The 24,747-nt window shown below is 33.3% G+C and overlaps 2 protein-coding genes across 2 annotated transcripts; both read right to left on the reverse strand.

Annotated features, from left to right (window-relative positions):
- Nucleotides 1-206: 206 nt before the first annotated feature.
- On the reverse strand, nt 207-7,329 carry LOC115442076. Its single transcript, XM_030167038.2, has 6 exons — nt 7,096-7,329; nt 3,351-3,443; nt 3,005-3,152; nt 2,641-2,719; nt 1,696-1,876; nt 207-758 (listed from the first exon to the last, which is right to left on the reverse strand). Exons 1-6 carry the CDS (start codon nt 7,184-7,186, stop codon nt 607-609), a joined length of 744 nt encoding a protein of 247 aa, XP_030022898.1. The 5' UTR covers nt 7,187-7,329; the 3' UTR covers nt 207-606.
- A 3,309-nt stretch (nt 7,330-10,638) lies between these two features.
- Nucleotides 10,639-24,725, reverse strand: LOC115442093 (protein takeout). The gene is made up of 6 exons (XM_030167064.2): nt 24,496-24,725; nt 16,351-16,469; nt 15,834-15,955; nt 12,173-12,306; nt 11,536-11,685; nt 10,639-11,335 (listed from the first exon to the last, which is right to left on the reverse strand). The coding sequence occupies exons 1-6, from the start codon at nt 24,557-24,559 to the stop codon at nt 11,184-11,186; spliced, it is 741 nt and encodes a 246-aa protein (XP_030022924.1). The 5' UTR covers nt 24,560-24,725; the 3' UTR covers nt 10,639-11,183.
- Nucleotides 24,726-24,747: the final 22 nt, after the last annotated feature.

A 24,747-nucleotide genomic window follows, 5' to 3' on the forward strand; every position in this document is an offset into this window, starting at 1 on the left:
GGATAACCTTTTTGATAAACTGGACTCCGCAATGGGTTACCATTGTGGAGCCCGGTTTACCAATAAGTAAACCACAGAATAAGGAAAAGAGTTATCTTTTCCTTATTCTGTAGTTTACTTAATGGTAATCATTATTATGTTCCTACCACATTGGTATACTTAACATCTCGTGAAACGGAAACATAATATAAAATGTAATTTGGGGATGCAATATATGAAATTATTATTTCCAAAATATGAAATGACTAGTTTATTTTATTACATCACATAAAACAACACAACAATTTACTTACTAATCATTAGAGGTATGATTATCTAAAATCTAAATTTTGAAATATTATAATGTCACTTACAATGCTATGTGTACAGAGTGGAAGGAATGTTTTACAAGTGTTTATTTTCTTTAGTTTGAATGCATATTTTTTGTTAATCATTTTTTTTTGTTCTCTTCCACTCTATATATAAGAGGTATGGACGTAAACGTATATATTTACAAAGATAACTGGCACATATTTGAGCTTAACAACAATAGTATCATATAATTTTAATCTATATTAACCTAAGACTTATTCGAATAACGATTATTACAACCTAGATGATTCAGAATCAGTCCTTAATGAAGTACTGGATAGGGAAATTTCTAAAGGATTTGCTCCAAATGTCTGTAAAGGCGGTGCTGACGAGGTCATTGATGAGCGGCCTGATGACGGCGAAACCTGGCTTCCATGTGGCGTTGATCATGCGGTCCAGCATGCGCTCTGAAAATGTTTCAAACATTTAATGTGCAAAATTGGGTGAATTGTAAGGCATGGGTCAGAAGACGAAATAAAATGTATAACATATAAATCGATAAGGCATACTATTTATTAACCGACTTCAAAAAAGGAGGAGGTTATCAATTCGACGGGAATGATTTTTTTTTTATATTTGTTACCTCACAACTCGCTCGTTTATGAACCGATTTGGAAAATTATTTTTATTCGAAAGAATATCTCTCCAGATTGGTTTTGAGTGGTTTTTGAAGGCAGTTTAATTTTGTGGTAAAATTATTTTTATTTGCTATATTGTGTCCTTGTGACATGTATTATTTAGAAGATTGTTCCTTTTTGATCTCCGTTTAAATTGTTCGTATTTTACTGGGTTAGTTAACTATATGTACATAATAATTATATAGTACTTATATTCTTTCTATAATTTGCAGCTAAGTGAATAGTGTTGCGTCCAGTAACAATTTATGTTCAGTATTAACTAAAGTGTAGGTGACCGACTTCTGCGCTATGTAGACAAGGTCAGTGCCAAATACTCCGAAAGCGGCTCCCCACTAACTACCAAAATAGTCGTCTATTTTTATTCACAAATCATTACAACACAACTATTTTGGAGGCCAAACAAAATTATTTTTATGCCTAGCCACATGAAAAGACTAGAATCGGTACAGAGTAAAATAAATAAATAACTATATTTTTATAGAAGTTTGTTTACGTTTTTTGTATAGTCTATTTCAATCGACTCCGTGGTTTAGTAGCGCCTTACGAGGGTCATCTAAGTATGATACCAGATGAGCAATTATAACTTTCTATTTATCAGGTGCATACGTGGTCCTCTTTTTCGACACTCGATAAATCTGCAGTCGATAAACAAGTTTGCTTCCTCAGCATTAATTTATTGTTTGTACAATTATAACAATAAAATTACCTAAAATCCCATTGCCTCTGAGAAGGTTTCCGACGTGTATCTCCATGTCGCCGATGTGGTCGACCTCTACGTGCACGTCGACGCCGGTGCCGTTGCGTTTGATGCGCGTCGTCTGCGAGTAGTCGCGCAGTGTGAGGTTCCAGTGACCGGAGCGCAGCACACCTAGGCCGAACGCGTCGCCCTGGAAAGGATTTTGGAAATTTATAATAGGCTATCGACGATACAGGATGTAGACGCTTCATAATGGATAGCGTCGATTAGGTGGGGCGGGCCAACGCACAAATCATCTTCAAATATATTTTGTGTGTATAGGCGCTTATGGAACACGATTTTTATGTATCTTGATCGGAGCGTTCACATGTTAACGCGCCCTTGACATGTACAAGTTTTAAGAGTGCGCCTAACGCTTGTCGTCCAAATGGGATCTTATACGATACTGGGATAGCAACTATCATGATGTATTAGATGCGTAAAAATATTTATTATGAAGTAGAAATGATAAATAGAAGCACGTAAGTATGCTAGGATATTTTTTTTATCCGCCCGGATAGTGACCACCGTATACAAGTTGTTAAACCGGCCATAGTGGCCCACAGGCGTCGCGTCCTGGAATTTTTAAAAAAAAAAAATCAGGATAGTTCGTGAGGTCAAAGAATACATTTGGAAATTGACCATACAATTTTCTTTTTTACATTTATTTATATCGTGAACCCAAATATGTGTGTGCGCTATTTATAATTTTCTTCATCTACGAAACAAAGATTGGCTTACTTCAGGTTTTTACAAAAATGATGGTTTGCAAATTTTCGCATTGACTCCCATTGCTGTCCTATTTTAAGACTGTATCTACCAGCAATTAGAATACTTAAAGAAAACACAAGTTTATTTTTGTTGATCTATTAATTATAGTGGTAGAAGATTAATAATTATATTAATTTATATTACCTTAAATTCGTAGTCCCCATTCAGCCATTTCTCAGGGAAGTATTGGGAGTAGATTATACGCTGATTTTCCCAGTCGGTTCTGCGGAAAAACAATGTATAACAAATTTATCAGTACTTACTTTTTCTATTTTTATTTTATTTTAATTGGACATCCAATACCTTGCTTCGTAAACAACAATTATTATTAATATTATAAACTCTGCTTTATCTATTATAGGATATCACTAACTGGCATATGATTATTAAATAGAATAAGTATAATTATCTACTACATGCTAATTAAATACTACCTACAGAATCAATTGAAAGAATCATATAAATATATATAAAATGCAATAGACAAAATATTATCTAGCAAGGTTACTTGTATTTGGTGACAGTGGACTGTGCCCATCCTCTTTCGAAGACATTGTTCAGGGTGAGTGTATAGCCGATGCCTCTAATGGCACGTGATTGCTTGATCTCTTTGGCGAAATGTGGATCGAAAGGCGCCACGCCCATGTCTGGTATGCCTGGAAACGTGAAGATGTGTGAGAAAAATTCATCGTTGCTTTTCTAATCATTGTAAGGGTTCCCGTGTTCATGTTTTGGTATTCATGAATAGTAAATACAAAATATATTAGACCAGCTGTTGTATATTTGGAACATGTGTTTTTTTTGCCTTTTTTAGAAAAGAAATAAACTTATATTGTATGTAGGGGTCTACTCACCTACTTTAAAAAAAGGCCGTACTTTGTTGAAAGCTCGTTTTACGCAGCCATCGAATTCTGGAGATGACTTTTTACATGCAGCAAATATTTTTTCTGAAAAAAAATATAATAATATAAGTATAAGTAATATGTTAGGTACTAGGTGTTGCTCGCGACTTCGCCTGCGGAAGAGCCTTTCCCACTATGAAAATCCCTAAATCACTGTAGCGATCTACTACTGTAGATTGCTACAGTGATTTAGGGATGATTTATCATCTGTACGAAGCAACTATCTATCTATTTAAAATTTTATTAAAAATTCAAATATTTTTCATAGAAGCAAATTACCAGGATAAAAAGTACCTAGCCTATACATATGTTAGGACATGTCCGTTCGTATGCCAAATTTCATCGAAATCCTTTCAGTTGTTTCTGAGTTTACTTCTTACAAGCATCCAAATATTTTCACATACATTCACATTTATAATATTCGCAAGATAAGACTAGTAAGATTTTGATTTCTGGATTACCTGGATATCGTTAGACTAAGTTTAGTGGGAGCCTTTAAGGGCTGTGGACTAGAAGGTTTTGATGAAAATTTTGTTGCGCCGACCTCATATCGGAGTAGGATGGGGGCATGTGAAAGAATATTAACCTGGTTTTAAAACAAGTAAATCAATATTCTAATGGTAATAGCTTTTATAGAACTGGTGTACGTTTCTTAACGCTAGTCTAGAGCAAAGAACTGTGTAATGTGCGTCTTCAAGCCCGAACCACGACATACATATAGCATGTCTCAGCGTGTAGTTAATATTACAATATTATGTAAAACAAGCGGAATCTGTGTCAACAATACTTGTAAAACACGTTGCAATCATAAGATTTTGCAATAATATATTTGATAAATTAATGAATTCTTGCCATAATATTCCATCGGGTTCCTTGGTCTCATAACTTATATATACATAGTACTGTGTAGAACTATCGAGTTTAATATAATATAGATATTTCCTGTTTTTGAGCTGATCACTATAACACTATTGTGATTCATTACGTCACTTGTACAACGTCAACTAGTAGAGATCAGATTTAAAAAATTCCATTATTTCCTATGGAAGCAAATTACCGGGATAAATGGCGGGCTATCCCTCTTCCTTTAATATAATAATAATAACAGCCTTGTATAATATACTGTCCCACTTCTGGGCACGAGCCTCCTCTACTACTGAGAGAGATTAGGCTTTAGTCTTGCTGACTACACTGGCCTAGTGCGGGTTGGCAGACTTCGTATGAGAACTTCTCAGATATGCAGGTTTTTTCATAATGTTTTCCTTCACCGACAAAGTAAGCGATAATTCACATAGAATACACATAACTTTTAAAGTCAGAGGTGCGTGCCCTTGGGTTTTGAAACTGCGGACATTCGTCTCTGCAGTTCATTCCACTGCCAACAAGACACTACTACCGTCTGCCTGAATTCATCTAAATCCGTTTACCTCTTTCTACGTTTATTTCTTACAAACATCCAGACATTTATACAAACTTTCGCTTTTATTATATTAGTGAGATTAGATTGATAAAAAATCGTCATTGATTAACGTCATGCATTCATTATACGGATTAATTGTTCTAAAATCTGACAATATTATGTATTTTATCATTTAATACATTTGTAAGCAATTCGTAATTAATTACCAAATACGTGGGACATATAGGAAATTGCAGCGGAAGTTTATTCTGTGTCATGAGTGCAGTTTGGACATTCCGATTACCATAAAACTGTAGAACAACATCTTTATGTAATGATTACAAGAGCACGATCGAAAGTATGTCGAATTGGAACAGCTGAGTTCACTGCATTCATATCCCGATAATCATAGTAATAGAAATATGATTTTAAAATTTAATTTCCTGTATTAGGCAGGTATCATTATGCAACAAAGCATTTAAACTATCCTAGGCCATCGATTTTCGAGAGACTTCTTAAAAATAAACGACCAATCAAAAAAATGCAACGTATTTCCGAAAAAGCAACTTTGTGCGAGACGTAAAAAAATAATTTCCTAAAATAGATCAATTATAGTTGACACAGATACCTAATAGAGACATAACATAGGAAGAAGATGTGTAGAATATAACTTGAATCAAATATTTTAATTTATACTTGAATGACGGTATAGAGTAGAGTCTACTCAGTAGAGTTACAGAATATTTATTTGAATAATATAGTAAACATAGACTGGAAGAATAACAAAACGTTTGCGAAATGTTTCTTTTGTGTACCTGATGTTACGAACTTTAATCAACCGTTTCTTAGGTTAGGTAATTACTATATTATTTATAATACAATTCTCATAATCCTGGACAACTTTATTCCCACAAATACTTAACAGTTATTAATTTGTCCACCGCGGAACCTTGTATATTACAATATTGTGAGTAAAACATGCATTCTTCGGTGATGGGGTCAACGTGTGATTCGGTTTCTTTGCTTCTATGGAAATTTTATTTATATCATGATTTATTACAAAATATGATAAAACAATTCAAGCTCCAAAGATTCTTTCCAAACCTTTGCTCATCCTAATCTCACACATATCTAACGCTATAACTATTACAGATCATAAACATTGGTTAAGTGCCGTCAAATGGCTTGGTGTTCGGTAACCTTGGGTTTTGCGTCACTGTTTGCCCACAGCTTGCCTGAGGATGTTGGGATCACTTGCCCAACGCACCTCTGCGTTGCGTCAATCAGTTTTATACCAAACCGTGTCAATAGATATGTTTTGATATTCCACGATGCCAGATTGCGTGAGATTTAACACGAATTGATGGTTATTACCACATTTTTGAGATGTTGGTCGTGTTAACGCATAATTGAGCGATAAACTGTGTGAAGTAACATCAGATATATTTCAAAATGCATATGCTGACAGAGGTAGAACAAAGTGGAATTCCTTTTATGAGTTTGTGTGGCCATGTTCTGATTTACTGTGGTCATGACAAATACTTTAGATGCCTTGAATACTATAAAACTGAATTCGTCACAACTCATGCATGAAAAATTTATCAAATTTCGGCAATATACTTATTACCCGTAACTCGCAATATCAATAATGTTTATTAAGCCTGAATCTTGTACAACGTCATTAAAGTATAATTAATTGATGTATTGTGGTTTTATTGCAAATTCTTTTACATGTTTTCTTAGATAATACGATTATCGCACATTAATAATTATCTATCTATTAAATGATGAATAGTAAAATTAATGTCAAATGCAAGTTACTGTGATGATAGGTGATGCATGTTAATTTGTTGTTGATTTTTTTATCTACTTAAAGAGTAAAAACTAGTTCGAAGGACCAATTTACATACATTTTTGATAATTTTAAATTAGAATGAAAGTGAGTTATTAAGTTCAGTAACTTCTCTAGGGTGCTAATTATGCTATTCTTCAGAGTTTGTTGGACTTGTATTTTTAGTTGATTATAGTCTGCAATGTAGCTATTTTCATGTCTCTTCATAATATTTTTTTGTTATCATCGTTATTTTCTAGACCGGCCCTTAAAAAAAAATAAAAGCTTACATATCGGTCCATGACCTAGTTTATTTATGTGCCAAAGCTGCTACAAATTGATTCAGCAGTTTACGCGATTACTTCTAAAAATTATTCAAAAGTCTATGGTCTACGCATTTCTACATCTTTACTAACTTGTGAATAAATATATTATTATTAGGAAGGATATTTAGTAGCATAACTTACCAATTTCGTAAGCTTCATTAGCAGCATTTGTATTTTGTAAATAGCACAACACTAATGCACACACACTAATTAAATATTTTAATGAATACATTTTAACTTATCTGAGAAGTTATTTAAAATTGTAATCGAGAAAGAAATTGTTGCGCCGGTGTTTTTATTTATTGCATAAACAATTTATTTTTTCAGCGAAGTTGTGAAATATATTTATTTGGTTAACGCTAACTGAATCGTACAGCCAAGAGAATTGTGACTGTACAGTAGTATGCGAAAGTGTAAGCCCCTACCAAGTCGGCTGGTGAGGTTGCGACAGACACAGACGCCGCTGCACTCAAATCTTTCTGCTGAATTAATTTTCGATATATTGCTTAAATGTTGATTGAGTTATAAAATACGCATACTCGAAATTGCTTACGCATTACGACGAGTTATTAACCGACTTACCATAATGTTTAAACTGAACCTTAAATAACTGAGATTTCGATGGCTCATATGTAAACTATCGTATATGGAAAATAGCAATGTTCCCTTTTTTAACGTTTTGTTATCTAGGTACTGTTTACTACCAAATCCATTAAAATAAAGGTAGAAAATCATTTTTCATGGAGATTTTTTTCGTTTATTAACTTTTGAATTAAATGGGTTTGATAGTAAACAGTACCTTGATAACGCTAAAAAGTGGATATCACTATTTTTCCTGATACGATAGTTTACTTAGGAGACATTGATTGTAAGTTTGGAAGCTTTTGAATTTACACTAATATATTTAATAACTTTGAAATGATTTGTGAACTCATAGTTGTTAATTTTTTATTAATTTTATAAGATCTACATCCATTTGAATTTTATTCTGTTTGTCATATGTGTAAAGAATGGCATAATATTTGTCATATCAGTGGGTCAAAACCGTGGGTCAAAAATATTGAGATTAATTTGGTCAGGTGAGGTGCATAAACATAATATTATAAGTTTAGAAAATAGCTTATAATAGCTTTAAATATAGATTTATAATAAATAGGTATATTCTTAAGATAATTGTAAGTAAGTATGAATTTTTTGTCTGTGTGATTGAATAATTTTTTGTACTTGTATACAGTGCAATATATGATTGTCTTTATTATTATAATGTCCCGGTTTTCAATTTTCTTGTCGTCATTTGTAAGGTGTGATTTTAGCGGAAGCAATCAACGACACTTTCTTATCTAATAGTGCTGCTATACATGCTGTATGGAGAAGTAAAAACGTTTATTAATTTGAATTTTGACTGGAATAAGTTCCTTAAGCAATATAATCGTGATTTTTTTGGCTAATAACTTCTTTTGAACTCGCGTCTGATTTGCACATTTTTTTTTATCAAAGATGACACAGCATTGAATACCTACGAATGCACGTATTACACTTTTGCGGATCCTTAATAAATAAATAAAATAATATATATTCAACAGAATAGAGATGACAACCTAGCGACCTTTCAAAAACAGCGTTTTCTCACTGAATAGGCCGGCAACGCATATCTATGCCCCTTGGTATAGCAGATGTTGATGGGCACCGTTGATCATTTACCATCAGATGAAGGGTATGCTTGTTTGCTGCCTGACTAGGAATCTTCCCCTTCCATAGAGGAACGCAACCATCTGTTCCTCTACAGTGGTGACATACTTTACGCCGCCAAACCTCTATATCATAAAAAAAGCCTATACATTTTGAAAATTCTACTGTAGCCGGTTAAACCAGTGAATAATTTTGCCGTTTAGTCAATGTTAATTAAAGTAGGTTAAAAAACTCTTGGCTGCCATCACCATAACGACTTATTGGTCGACTTTGTATATATTATCAGATACGTTCATTTTGTTATCAGAGAAAGGTGAAACCCTGTCCGTAGTAAATATATTACCCAGCAGTGGGCAGTATGTAAAACAGGGCTGGTATTATTATCTGATTAAACACTGACGTAATGGTATTCTATAATAAACTTTTTAAGTGATAGAGTCCTATTCTGGCTATATTTAAATATAGCTTCACTGTTTTCCCATCCTAGGACCTACAGCGAGCTGCGGATTAAGACGTTGACTTGACGTTGTAGGAAATGTAATTTTAATAATCTGCATTTTAATAGCATATTCTACCTTTGGTTTGTCATTGCTATGTGTTGATAACAGGTGCCTCGCTATCTCTTCCAAAGGGACGGATTTACGTGTCTAGTCTAAAATTGAAATAAAAAAAATACAACTTAAATGAATATCCTTGTAACTGGTATTTGGCAGCCTTCTTGGTTCAGGTGGCGAAGAACCAGTTCTGAAACGAAAGAAACGGACCGAAGTCGCTGCCTCGAAACTAATGTATAGACTCTACAAATATTTGTTTCGGATCTGGGTGTTACTTGTAGTTTTCCTTACTATAGCATAACTATGTATAGTTTTACTAGTAATAATAATAATAGCCCTGTATTATATATAATCCCACTGCTGGGCACGGGCCTTCTATACAACTGAGAGGAATTAGGCCTTAGTCCACCACGCTGGCCTAGTGCGGATTGGTAGACTTCGCATACTCTTAAAATTCCTATAGAGAACTTCTTAGGTATATAGGTTTCATCACGATGTTTTCCTGCATCGTTAAAAAAGTGAAAATACACAAAGAATACATAAATTATTTTAGAAAAGTTAGTGGTGTGTGCCCTTGTGTTTCCTCTCGGCAGTCCGTTCCTTACTAATTTAATTACTATAGCATAACTATATTATGTGTGCTTGTTAGATGGTATTATTGCCGTTACTTATTTTGTTATTCTTTGCCAATAACATTGCGTAGAAGGCGCTGCAAGTGAGAGTTGGTAACATACAATAAAACATTATAGTTGCCTTTGATGGTACCGTTTTGTAACATTTAAGTATACGTCGCGTCAGTGTCTCATATGAGTTGGAGTATTTATGAAGTGTGAATTAGGACTTCGTAAAATTTTATTTATTTATATAAGCTCGCGCCTTTATTAGCGAGGGGTTCGATAGAGGCGTAACGAGTACACGTTATCTTACAACCAATGATTTAATAATTATCGGATGTCTACTATTTTGAATTTCAACGAAGTTATCGGTAAAATACGGTTAATACGTAAAACATTGCCGTAAACTCTTATGCGTACAAAAGAGCGCAAAGAAAGATTGTTAAAAAAATCCGTGTTTAGTTGAGACAGCATTCTCTTTTAGGCTTTTAAGTTTTTTATTATAATCAATGATGAGTATCAATTTGAGTTTGGAATAACATGTAGTTTGATGATAGTAATAACAGTAAAAAGTAGGCAACAAGTATTTTAACACTAAAAATAAAAGCCAGCATATTTAGATCACTTTATTTTCAATATATATTAACTTAAACTTATTTTATAGTATATGCTAAATAATATCGAGAACAATTAACCGAAATAATCCGAACTTATGTACTATTAAGTTTCTCTAAATAAATAACTTAAATTATAAGGAATAATTTAGACAAATAGAAATATAATTACTGGTCGTTTGTGATTACCCATACTCCATAAAAAAAAAAAAATTATATAATAGTAAGTAGGTAATAAACTATTAAATATATAATAGTAAGTAGGTTCGTAACTGGTCTCCTAGTGAAAATAGTTTATACTAGCAACACTGTATGTACAATAATAATGTTGCCGTGCCATTACTATGATATGTATCGAATTCTATTAAAACTTACCTAAATGCAAAATTAAAATAAAACTGGTACACTGATATGAACAAAATTGCAAGAAAAATATAACCTTTTTTTAACCTATCTTTTATTTTATCGTGAGCACCATTTTCTAAGATCATAATATTTTATTATAAAGTGTAATTGAACTTTTAACATTTAACAGAAAAAATGATGCTTTGTGAAACTAAAAATCCATATTGAGCAATTATTTCATTTATAAATATAAATTATTTTTTTCTTAAGTGTTACCTATATCGTCTTGGCTTCATTACGTCAATCAATAGCGTTTATATTTTATAGACAGACTTAAAATAAGAGGTTCTCATGCACTTCTTCCAGTGAAGATGTAATTATATACAATACGTATGTTATTTGAATTCATTAGCTTAGTCCTTTATCCAGTCATCGTAGGGTATTTGGTCGAGGATGCGCTCCAGGTAGCGTGACATTTTGTCTGCGAGGTCTTTCTTCAGTTCTGGCTTCATCTCTTTGAGAAGTTCTTGAGCATTCGTATTGATGAACAAGTTCAATGCTGCCTCTGTAACAATTTAGTTAAATTATTAGGAGACAGTTGATCATAGTATAATTTTTTTTACAATTGCTTCTTCGAAATATCATTACAATACATTAAATATGATTATTTTGATACAATTTTAAGCTAAAATGATGGTAACATTTGTATTTATAGGAAAACATAAAAGCACATTTATAATGTCCCATTTCATATAGTAAACTCACGCAGCACAGAGTTTCCGTTGTGAAGGTTCCGAACTCCCATCTCGATCTCCTTCACACTGAAGTCGAGTTTGAGCACCTTCAGCTTGAGGTAGGTGCGCCCGTCGCGCTCGTACGGCTCGCCGCGGAAATACACTTTAGCTTTTACACCGTCTGCAAAATAAACCCGTGGCATTATGATAAGTAAAGAAATGGTCATACAGATTACTGTAAGACCATTTCTTTTCGATTATTAAATCGAGGAAATATCTTAATTACAAAGATTTGAACAATGTGTTTTGTTTTTAGATGAAGAATTGTGTGTATAATAAAAAGTTTATCAATCCAAATGTGCACAATTCTGTTCAAGTGATAAGTTTTATTCACGAGTACGATATGCCAAATAAGAAAAGCCGGCAAAGTTGTAATAGACATTATGGTTGAACTGTATTCTATTTATCAGATCCTGTGTATGTAAAATGTATGCGTGTAAGCAATTACTTTACTATGCTAATATTTAAAAAAATACCTAAATATTATGCTGCATTATTAGGTAAAGAAAACTTATTGTCCTGTGTAGGAAAATATAAATGTAGAGTATACCACTTTAGGCTACTGATCCTCTTATGAAATATCCTATGGCCGTAATGAACGTAGTTACCGTATTCGCCCCAGTAGTCGCCTCCGCCCGAAGCCCTGACCAGCAGCAACACGCCCGAGGACTGGTAGCGCGCGCGCGTGCTGATGTGAGGGCTGTACAGCGTCAGCTGGAACTGATGCGTCTCCAAATCTGACCTGATGGAGTAATACATATTAGATTATACTAATGATTTTAAAAGCTAGAAATGTAGCGGAGGTCGCTATTATGCTATAGGTTGTACATAACGAATAGCAGCTTTATGTAGAGTTTGAGGAAGTCCATAATTGAGATGTTGGCAATATAAAGGTATATTATAGATATCTCTGGTCAGAACTAAAACAAGACGGACATTTGGAACTGTTTCGGAGGACTACACTCATATTTGACACCAGCGGAATTATCTTTTTCCAGTAATAGAATTTTGAGTGTTAAGAAGGGCTATTAATGATGGTAGTGAATGTTCCCGAGAATATTTTATCTTATCACAATAGAAATGAAATGGTAATGATAACATAAGACCTGCGTTGTAGGAATTTAATTTGTTAAAAACATATTTCATTAGATTTAAAGAAACCACACCAAAACATCCGTGATAAAAAAGCAAAAATAAATAAATTAATGCCTTCTCGGATACAGGACTTTTGATTAAAGATGAATCTGGAAACAGAAATTGTCAATTAAGTTGTAATTGCGCGACAGAGCAAAGGCTGTTTGCAAGGAGAAAGCATTTATTGCGAAACTTGCAACATTCTCGGAATTGTACGAGCAAGTTTCACCAACGTTTTACGGATATTTTTATAATATTACTGTTTGGGATTAACAAGATGTACCTTTATTAATACTGAAAAATAATGTTATTGATGAAATTATAATAAACGTGTATTTATTCATTATGGAGTTATATTGTGTTATGTATGTATATGTTATTATGAATAGTATGGATTTCGTGCGTATTTATTGACACCTATACATAAATCATGTCAGAATTCTCAATAAGTATACACATCTGTTATATTAAGTCAAGATCGAAGAAATTACCCTAATATTAACATATTAGGGTTTACTTGTTTTAAATTCTTTGGAATCCACACAGATAAAAGAAATTGACAATCCTTGATACCTATATGAAACTAAGCATGGTGTGTACAGAATACAGAGCCGTATTTACATATTGTTTCACCGCGAAAATATTTATTATTCGTTTAGCGCGTGTAAATTACCTTAATATTGACTTAAACGTCAAACATTGAGTGATGAGCAAACACGTCTTGGGTGCTTTGTCTTCCGACCATGGACGTAAAATCTCCGAACAATATCCCATGAGTCACTCAACGTGATTCGCATAATCGAAAAGAAGAATTAATACGCATTCTAAATTACTCATAAAATATTTGGCGCTTGAAGTAAAACTAATTTATTGTTTGCTTACAGTACAAACAAAATTTAAAGGTCAAACTATAATTAGTTATTGGCTAATGGGTACGAAGAATTTTCTTAAATAATTTTTTACGAAAAGGTTTTCAGCACATTGTTATTTCCAATTGTACGTAATTTAATCACAATAAAATAATACGTGGGTACATATTACATTTATTAAAATTGATTGTGATTATGAGGATTATTAATTTTAATATTCATGTATCTCTTATTCCATAATCATAACTTTATAGTCTAATTATAATAAGTTTTCTTTTAGAACTACGATATTAAACTGAAGATATAATTTATGTGTAAGTATTTTTGTAGCGGCCATGTTATTTTCATATCCATACCAAAACTCCTGAGGTGTTTGCAAATCATAAAAATAAAACGATATGGAAAAGAATTTCATCGTGGCCAATGCTCCGTGGAGTACCTAACGGGTAAGACTTGTTATTTTTAAATAAACTGGTCATTTCGCGCCGATCAAAATCTTAATATGCCAGAACAAGTTTGCTAAAGATAAAGTTTGCCATACAGTTAAGGGCGGACTGGCGGTATTAAAAAAGTATTGATTAGTATATTTGAGTTAAATTTCAAATTGGAATTCTGAATAACATAACAGGCGAGTAATTATGGGACCTTGGTGATAATTCTGTTTTTTTTTTATCACATCATTCATTCAAGTTGATCTTATTCTTTATTGTCAAATACAGATAGTCGAAAATTGTTTAATCACACAGCACAAACAAATTAAGTAATCTCTTCGTTTTCTGAAGCCCGTAAAATGCACAAAATAATTTGTAGGTTTTATAATAGAAAGCGATATTAACTTAGATTTAGATAATGCGGTGATCAGTGCGTATTGCGTGCATTACGACAATAATGGTGTCGTCATTTAATTTCTTTAATGAATGATATGGCCTGGATGTTAAATGGTCTATGGTATAATATGAAGATATCGAGAAAACAAATCGCGATTACAGTCAATTTATACTTAAACTTTCTGTTAAATATATATAATATTGTACATATACTATAATAATATGGTAGATTATATGTCTCGTACATTTATAAACTCGTAACATAGAGACTAATTAATATTGTACGTGTTTATGTGCGTGTACACATTATTTAATCTTATAATAAGTGACCGAAATAGGTCAATTTTCTTTACAAAAATAAACTCGATTAAGCCGACTAATACTCTTGCTTTGTTATTATATTAAACGTATAAAAAGACATACAGAACTATGGGCAAATATTGTAAAACACATGACTCATGAATGACGGGCATGCTAACTTAATAGTTATAAAAATATATTTGTCAGAAAATATTTTCTTAGCAACTGTGCCATAGCATATTTTTTCATTTTATGTTGGGTTTTTCTGCTCAGTATCAGTCGGGAGTCTGAAATTTGCGCGCGATATGGCTATTGGCTTGCTTCCTATCACATTGTGGGACGGAATTCACACGGCAGGAAGTGGGTGCATCAGTTGCGCCTCTGTCTACCCTTTCGGGAATAAAAGGCGTGAGTGTGTGTGTACTTATATGTATGTTATGGGTATAATTTTGCATGGACTTCGCAACGTTTTTCTAAGCGACAACAAACAATGGCCGTTTCGTAATACTTACGCGGTAATAGGAAATATTATGCTCATTGCGTACCGTATCTGATTATTTTCAGTTACTTATATTCTTCTATTGTTTGATATATCTTCCTACTTAGACTAGCCGGGCCAACTTTATAACAGAAACTAATAACTCAACGGATGACAAAAGTTTCATACGTGTAAACTATTTAGTGATGTTAATCTTAATATCATATGTGATTGAAAGAAAGAATGCCAGCCATCTCAGTATGTTACGATATTAAACTTAACATTCAGGTTGAAATTAATCGTTTTTCATTGGCAGTAGGACTAAGGGCCAAATTAATAAACGCAATTCAATTTCACTCTGCAGTGTGACATCAACTGAGATGCTGTCAAATAAAGTCAGCATATTAAGGTCGTCCCTTAATAATAAACAGATATCAACAACATCTCAAATGATATCTAAGGCAAAGCATATGACGATTCAGCTGAGAACAGGCTCTTAAATGACATAATTAAGTACTTACTTTCAATAAATGTCTATTTGAGATCCTACTCAAAGGTGAGTTTCATTTATTAATACGGTCCTAAGCCATTCAACTTAGCTATATCAAACAGCCTAATGAAATAAACGGAATTATTATTATCTTTGTATGATGTTTCTTACCGGACATTGATGATGGACATGTTGGAGACGCCGGTGGCGTGTATGTCGTTGAAGGTGGCTCGGTAGCCGTCCGGGCCGCTGCCCAGCGCGATCGACAACTCATCTATAACCACCGGCTCCGCCTGGAAACATGCAATCATTTGTAACAAGGAAATGAATTATGCGTAAATCTATTGAATGAAGAGGAATTATTGCCATAATCGCCAACATACACAGGCCCGATTCGCTGATATTTCCAACCAATATTCAGTGTAAATAAAAACCTATAATAGAAATTTGATTAGATGGTCTTAATTTAGAATGAAAAGAATATCTACTATGTTTTTTAATCACGAATATATAATGTCTGATAATTATTATTGTGAAACAATATAAAAATTTTAGCCAAACCATAATAAGATTTTTACGTGTAAATTGCTTGTATATATTTGGTTCAGTACAATTTCGTAACTTAGCACTAAAAGTGTATGTAAAGTGTGGGAAAATATAAATGTGTGTTTCGTGTAGGTAATGTTACCTCTTCAATGCCGAGCTCAGGCGCGCCGCCCTTCAAGTAATCGATGAGTGCATTGAAGCTGCGCATGAGACAGGCGTCTACTGTTGGTGATCTTCGGGAACAACCACCGCCAAATATATCTGTGGAAAAATATTAGTTAATATCGTTTGAAGTGTCTCAGTAATTTTATGAGGATTTTGTTACATGTAGGTACATTTAAATAATAGAGTATGCTTATTTATTAGTTCTTTGTATATGACAAACCTGCACCTAAATAGTATTCTGCAAACGGCTGTTTACCAGGTTACAGAACAATGAAGCCAACGAAAATTATGTAGAGAGCTTATATTTAAGAATGATCATTGTAATTCATTTGTTATTCATGGTTCTAAATGGCATTGTTGACAGGTATAGTATATTATAGTCATGTGTGATGCTTATAATTAGACAAGTGGCCTGTTCGTATTGTTAGTGACTAACGTCAAAAATAACTGAACGCAGCCGTAGCCAATCTTTTATAAGACAGGCCACAATGACGTCTGGATATGGTGCCATGGGCTTCAGCGGCCATTTATTGACTTACATAAGAGGCTTAAAACGTAATTATAAATACTTAAATTTATTTTAAAAAAGTATTTTCTAATAAGGTCAATATATAGCTAAATGATCAGTTATTAATGATAAAGGTATAATTTTAGTAAAACTTTTGGAGCCTGGTGGGCCCTTGCAAAACTCGACGCTACGCATGGGAAAGCACCGCGGGCCCTGGTTGAGTATATTTTTTTTAAATTGTTTAAATATTCTAGATAAAGTTGTGTTATCAGAAATGTGTCGTTCGCGTCGATTGCACATTTCCCATGTCAACATATACTCACAATAAAGTATTATAGAATCGCACACGATTCTCGAATCATCGCGTAACATGGTAATGACGTTTCCAAACAAAATTCTAATAGACACGGCTAATAACCTTTACTGTGGGAACCTATTTTATTAGATGTGTCACTAAGCAATTACATTTCTCCCGTGCCTTTACAATACTTATTGTTTCTGAAAGAATTATAAAATCAAACCACGATGTATGATCCATGATGTATTCATTGTTAATAAAACTTTTACTAAAGGCTCATTTGTATGCATATCTCGTCACATAACGGTGGTCACTCACACTGGGTTCGGACAGTGAAAACAATAGGAGGTGGATAGCGGAACAATGAGCCATCGCTTGGAAGTAGGGTTGCTTACCTTCAAGATTTTGGTGCTTAACAATAAATAAATATTTTAACGATAATTTTATGATAAATTAGTTATTGTTCCATGATCCATAGTTGTATTTATTTACTTATTAGTTTACATTTTAACATGTCATGTTAAAGTTTATTTTGTCTTTGTTAACAAAAGAAAAAAAATATAATTATATGCACAGTACGTACAGGTGACAACCCTACTCATGAGTCAGGACCTTGGAGGGCGGTGACTGCTGGGAAAAATGTGTAGGGTCTGTATCTATCAATGACCTCTCGTACGATACTATTGTTTGGCATCAATATTTCTTTTATCTTTCCAGTTATGATCACTTCCTCGTTGGCTTCGTGAACCGTTACTCATTTGAAACGGTAATGATTAATGCTTTTCATTTCATCATCGGTATATTGTTTTTATTATTACGTATGATTTACGAAATGCCTTAAACTTTGGCTAGTAAATAGTATTTTTGATCTTTAAACCAGATTATACGCATGGTAAATAACAAGACAGTTGGCATAATTTTAAACTGTATCTATCTTCATGGGTATTATTATCATTAAGAAAATTAATAGGAAACAGAGGGATTAATTATATTCTATCATACAATATTTTTTGTATCGTATAGTTATAAGTTGTAGGACGTCTATGTGTACGTTGGTCCTTAGGAAATACAGAAATTATGAACCTTAAAAAACCAAATAGAAGATGACGGGGCTGGTTCCACAGGTCGTCGACCGAGTCCCGCCAGGTGGCGCCTGCGCATGCCCGCGACCGGACCGAGCCGAACCGGACCGATCTCGCAAAAACGCTTTACTGTTAACACTGGTACTGTTAATAGCCACTGTCAGATGATTTTAAACTCGTGATATGATTTCAGACGTCATATTGATTGGTATCTTAAAGTAATTTTTAACTATTTTAGTAAGTAGAAATTCTTTTCATACAGCTCTTATTGAATAGATCTCATGACCATTTTTTTTATTTCGGTTTATATCTTGAAAAACTATAATTGAAAATTTTGCAATAAACTTGTAAATGTTTATATTTTAATCGAATATGAATATACACATGCTAGGCAATAGGCATACAAATTTATTTATCTATAGAATTTGTTCGACTGTGTAAACTCTGTAGAGTTCTCGTTGACCGCATATAATATTAAGCGTTAGTTGGATTTAAGGTGGTGCCTCCAGCAAAACGACTGTAACTGTCTTTTAGATACCATATATTCGAAATTCATAAAACATAAAGAAAAATATTAATCATCATACATGTACTATATGTTCAAATGCCACTAGAATACTTGATGCCGTGCACCTTAAACTATACATAATTATTTTGTAATTAACTTTATCAGACAGACAAATGAATAAGGAACATTTCGGAAGTAAATTTTTTCACTAATCTGCATATTCCCGACGTGGCATTCGTGCGCCGCAACTATTTGGAACGAATGCACAAAACTATCTACTCTCAGGAGCGGGGGGAGGGGGGGTTTTAATTCCTTAATAATGATATACATTAGCGAGTAGTAGTATGAAATGTCGCCTGAAAATGTATAGAAGATACTTACACTCAACGACTCAATTCTAATTACGTCACATAAGACAGATTTCGCGTGCCAAATATACGCAATTATGGAAAAGCAAACTACGTAATATTATCTTATACCCTAATATTAAACGTTAGGAGTACAATTGAACTCGATACGCATGAAGTGTGAATGGTGACCCCGTTTGGTAGGCCGGCATTATGCTTGCATGCCATCCGCTATTTATCTTTGTGGCGAATGCCGATAGTAAATAACAGTTATATTAGTAACAGATTAATTATTTACTTTGACTATAATCTACAGACTACACATTGTCAATTGAATATATTCTTCATGATTATAGTCAGTTTTTATAGCTGTCAGTTCTTTATGATAATAGTATAACTGGTTTTTGGTGTTTTTTTCATTAAGTACTTGCTTTTATTATGTCAAAGGGAAAATTAAATTCTCTTTTATTATTTTAATTAACCTCTTTTATTACTGAGAGCGTACTGTGAGGTTTGGGCTATTCAAAGAACTATAATATTTAACTATAATGTCTGGGCCTATTATAATAATTTTGGTCTGTAACATTGTAACAGCTTTTAAGCCTTTAAGTAGGGGAGACCTAGGAAGGTTGTGACAATTTTTACTTAAATGAACATATCTCAAGAAAGAAATATACCACGATTATGAACTGTATGCCTCATCATAGCTCAGTCCTTACCGTTTTTAAACAGTCATTAAAGTAAATAAAAGGTATATGATTTCTGAGAAAATCCATGAAAACTGAAACTACTCCCTTTGTCACAACTCTCCTAATACCGAGGTAAGTTGTGACAGGTACAAAGGTAAGTTGTGACAGCTGTGTTTCTGGATTATATTTGATAGACAAGTAGATTTACATACAGGGTCATTTTGACAACGCTTTACTAAATGAAACCACATACTCATCTACTTGGAAATAACACTTTACAGTAAGTTACTTGAGCCGTAGATGTAAAATAAAAAGTATAAGTTTCGAACAAAATAAATATTAATTAAAAGCAATTCCAATTTTACACGTCCTAAAGCTACTACTACTACTCTAAGAGAATTCGTCGCAGCGGCAACATCATACTTCCAGCCAGAAATACACCCCCATACACGCCATATTCGCATTAAAGTACAAAATGATCAAATAATCAGATAACTAAAACCAGGATTACTCGTGAAAATATTAGTTATTAATGTGTGATTTTTGGCACAATGTCAGCAAAGATGAAGACGAGTATGTGGTTTCATTCGCAATGGCAAAATGACCCTGTATGTATTATAAACAAAATAAACATTTTTTTCATAAAAATACTTTACTTATTTTTGACAGAATTATAAGAACTACAATAACATGAAACATTAACATAACAAGCATTAAATCTTTTGTAAGTATTTATGACATATTTATGAGATCAGTCGTTTTAAATTCAGTCAAAAATATTAATCTAGTCTGATGAGCAAAAATAAATAAATGACAGACATCGCAGCTCGCCCCCAGTGCAATCTTCGTGAGACCAGCCTCTGCATTTCAGACACTGGACCCACTTTGCATTTGATCTGGCACTGAGCTACACTTCTACTGCCTTCTCATTTTGTGCCAACATAAAGGCAAAATACTTAAATACCCGTTTCTTTTTAGCCCATTATTGGATGCTGCACATGTCAATAAATAATCGCATAATATATTTTCTCCGTCTTCTGTAAATAACGTATGACTGATATAACTCATAGACGGAGCCACATCAGTTGCATTATCTTGAAAAGCCTTTTTCTTCTTAATAAACCCTGTAAAGACATGTAGTTGAGATTGTAAGAGGATGCGGCATTTGGAAGACTTTGACCTCTTATTAGCAACTTCTTCAAAGGCCAATTCATAAATATTGACACTAGCGAGGCCCATATCAGTCTTTGCGTGTAAATATACGGCATTCTAAAAGAATAAAATAGATAATTCAGCATTCATCATTAAACCGCATACACAAACAAGTTCCTAACAAAAATCATTTTAAAGACGAATTTTAAGTATCGCATATTTTATAGTCAAAGTAGGGTGTAAGAATTAATTAAAACAAACGAATTTATACATATAAATAGAAAACAAACATTGCAAAAAGCATGTAAAACAAGGTAATCAGAAAATGAACTTAGCCTAGGAGAGTTGTGACACGCTGTCACAACTTTCCTAGGTGCCAGAAATCGTGACCTGGTCAAAATAATATTGCTTAATTTCGAAACAAGATCCAAATACAAAAATACAGTGCCATGCTTAGAAACTTCATAAACCGCAAAATATAAGAAAAAATTGCAAATCCACCAGAACATAATATGTATCGATATAAATACAATCAAAATTTTGATATAAAACTTACTTTTCAGTTTTTTCCATGCAGACGTCGTACTTACGAAACTGTTGGCCGTGCGCCACTGGCGCTTACAGTATCGAGTAGCGTTTCTCTAAAGAAGCAATCGTGCGCTTTAGCCAGTTCCCTAACGGTCGGAGGTTCTGAGAAATCGTCTTTGTCACAACTCTCCTCTGTCACAACCCTCCTAGGTCTCCCCTACATAGCTCTGCGAAATTATTAATTGAACAAGAAATCGCATTTTTTTGTTTTACATGATTTTGTATATTATGTGTACCTACAATATATTACATGCTTTTCTGGTTTTTCAAACGAGTAGACTATGTATCAACATTCACATTATTAGATTGATTTATTAAGACTATGATCTGTATTACATTAATTTTATTGTTAGTCATAACGTATTTAAGCACCACAATATATTTCTTCACACTATTTTACCATCATTTAATATTTCATTTAGAGAATTGGCGAATATTTCACCTGAATAACTTGGCGAATAAATATGATTGAATGAGTAAAAAATACGTTGTTTACGCACTCGTGTTCGTGACTATTCGTCTGTCCTCGGCAAGTATGTAAATAAAGAATATACAATAACTGTATTGAAGTATTTGATTTAGATAACACAGATATATTTTGATAGGTAGCTTATATTTTATTTTTCTTAATGATAATCTTAATGGGAAAATGTACTTGGCTATCTAACATTGGGGAACTTTTCCCAAAGGGAACCCGACACAAAATGTAGGGACTAATACAAATTATAATTATAATTTAGTCTACTATGTTATAATATATAATTTATATTTATTAATAATATAATTTATTTTAATAGTTTGCTTATATATTACAAAGGGGAAGCTGGCAAGAATCGGGTTATATAAGAGTCCTCTTCGCCACTGCTATCTAAGCATCTCTTCCATGAAAGAACTAAGGCGATAATACCACAGTATTGAACCCGTAACGTTAATAGCGCGGTTGGGCCAAATGATGGAGTCGCTATCGATTACTCAACTGCGTAATTCACATTTCTGCCACTTTCCTTGCTCTTCCGTATTGTACGATACTTTATGTAACTATCGGCTGTCACAGCGTGATTTGCTATCTAATTGATTGGAACACTGGATTAGTGTGGAATAAATAATTGGCAAGATTATTTGTAAACAGAAATTCTATTGTGGTTAAATATATTTTGGGAAAAATTGCTGTTTATAATTTTATATTCTGAGATATGTCTGGTATTTTGTGCCTTTTATTTTGATATAATAGCTGACAAGGTTATGTAACTTCTAAGGACAGTTTACTGAGCTTATTTGCAGCAAATAATGTATTGTGTGCCGACAACCCTATTATGATATTGAGCGTCAGTCTTGATTAATTTCCCGTATTTTATGAAGTTTTCTTGTACGCATAGGTATTAATTGTAACATTTTTTTACAACATAGTTTACGATACCAGACCAGCGATTTGTTTAATAATATTTGACGGCATTTAATAAGACTCAATCGGTATATTAAGATTTTTTATAAAATTGAAGAAAAACATCGCAAAGAAACCTATATACCAGGGAGTTCTTCTAAGCATTTGGAAGGTATGTGAAGTCTATAAACGCTCTCATGCTGCTGCTCTCATGCTCAGTAGTAGAGTAGGCCTTTGCGCCTGCGCAAGGAGCAGCCTGCGCGGGAGTGGGCAGTATATAATACACGTTGGTATTTATAAGCATAATATTTGTTACTGGATACAAAGGAACCAATATTTATTATCCTTACGATAATCGTATGAAAGTGCAAAAAATGTTGCGAACGCGAGTGAAAGTGTCGCAGCGGCTTTCACGGTTATTCATGGTATACGACGAGGATAAAGTTCCTATGCATCACTACCAGTGAAATAATTGTAACAAAATGAATAATGCACATACGTGTTAAATTTGTTTAACTGACTACAGTAGAGCTAAAGAGTGTACTCACTTCCATTTCGACTAACGTATCCTTATAATGGTTTTTTTTATGTTACTATTCTTCATGTATTTAATGGTTACTTATGTTCCTGAAAATATAATCCGCGTGCGTGATATTAAATGTACTCGTATTTTAATTCCAAGAAGTTAAGCACTTACTGTAAGCCTAATTGTTCACGCACCATGCACCCTTTAGCTGTACAGTTTGACCAGGAAAATAAAAAAACCTTTGGGAGCTCCACTTTTACTTTTTTTTAAAGTTACCAATACATATAAGAATTTAGATCATTTTTTTCACCACAATACAGCGAGGATTTTTATATTCCTGGTTAAGCTATAAATGATATGATTTGTGTGATTTTGCGTAGGACTTGTCTATGGAGGTAGAAAGATTCTTTATTTTTTAAATAAATCGGATAACTTAAGAATAGGTCTAGAATATAATTTATTAGATTAATAAATAAAGCACAATATTCGTCAACTCAAATGCAAAAATAGAACAACTTGCGTCTAACCATTAGTTCTTATTCAAACTAGTGTTAGAAATTTGATTGATTAAGTTTTGTGCTATATCATCAGTTGTACCAGTTTGTTTTATTCGATTTCTAGGGGTGATGAACTTGAGAGAAGTGATGCCGCTTTTAAGATATTGAAAAAATAGATCACATTATTTGACGCATTTGATTTTTTTACTTAAGTATGTTGATCAAGTTTTATTCCTGATCAGAAATAAACGAATCGTTTGCATAGATATTTTTTTAAAATAAGATGTTCTAAACTAAACTACTCGATTAAAAGTCTATATAGTTTTTTTTTATAAGAACATACATGATATGCAGATTTATCCTATAGCATTACATAAACAAATTAAAATGGTTTTCACATTAGAGTTGCCCAATCGTTATATAAAAAAAAATGAGGGCTTCCTTCCGGAACACAGAAAGTAACCGCTTTATTGTTGTTGCTGGCATAGTAAAATGACACAAATAGTAACAGTAGTTTGTCTACTTTCTTCAATTTGATGTACTTACTTGTATTGGACGAGGCCGATGCGATCACAGCAGCGAAGAACAGCAACACTCGAAACCGTTCCATTTTTAAAAATATACTTTTTATTTTAAATTTTACTTTTAATTGACCACAGATATTTTTTATTGTGCGTAGCAAGCGTGCGCCGCGCGGTGTCTCGCCGGCAGTAATGGTGAAGTGGTGGCAACTTGGATGAGCCCTCTCCAAGATGCGTTGACCGTAGACCTGTCTGCTTATAGCTTTATTTATACGAA

This window comes from Manduca sexta, chromosome 28 (assembly GCF_014839805.1).
Source record: "Manduca sexta isolate Smith_Timp_Sample1 chromosome 28, JHU_Msex_v1.0, whole genome shotgun sequence".
Classification (NCBI taxonomy): Eukaryota; Metazoa; Arthropoda; class Insecta; order Lepidoptera; family Sphingidae; genus Manduca; species Manduca sexta.

Bases quoted from the DNA above. Each gene is read 5' to 3' on its own strand.
- LOC115442076 (XM_030167038.2), bottom strand. From the start codon at position 7,186: ATGTATTCATTAAAATATTTAATTAGTGTGTGTGCATTAGTGTTGTGC. The intron at 3,444-7,095 runs GTAAGTTATGCT...ATTTTTTTTCAG, and splicing joins TAATGAAGCTTACGAAATTG to AAAAAATATTTGCTGCATGT. The intron at 2,720-3,004 runs GTAACCTTGCTA...GTTTTTCCGCAG, and splicing joins TCCACTGTCACCAAATACAA to AACCGACTGGGAAAATCAGC.
- LOC115442093 (XM_030167064.2), bottom strand. From the start codon at position 24,559: ATGGAACGGTTTCGAGTGTTGCTGTTCTTCGCTGCTGTGATCGCATCG. The intron at 12,307-15,833 runs GTAAGAAACATC...TTACTCCATCAG, and splicing joins ATGTCCATCATCAATGTCCG to GTCAGATTTGGAGACGCATC. The intron at 11,336-11,535 runs GTGAGTTTACTA...AAATTGTTACAG, and splicing joins CAACGGAAACTCTGTGCTGC to AGGCAGCATTGAACTTGTTC.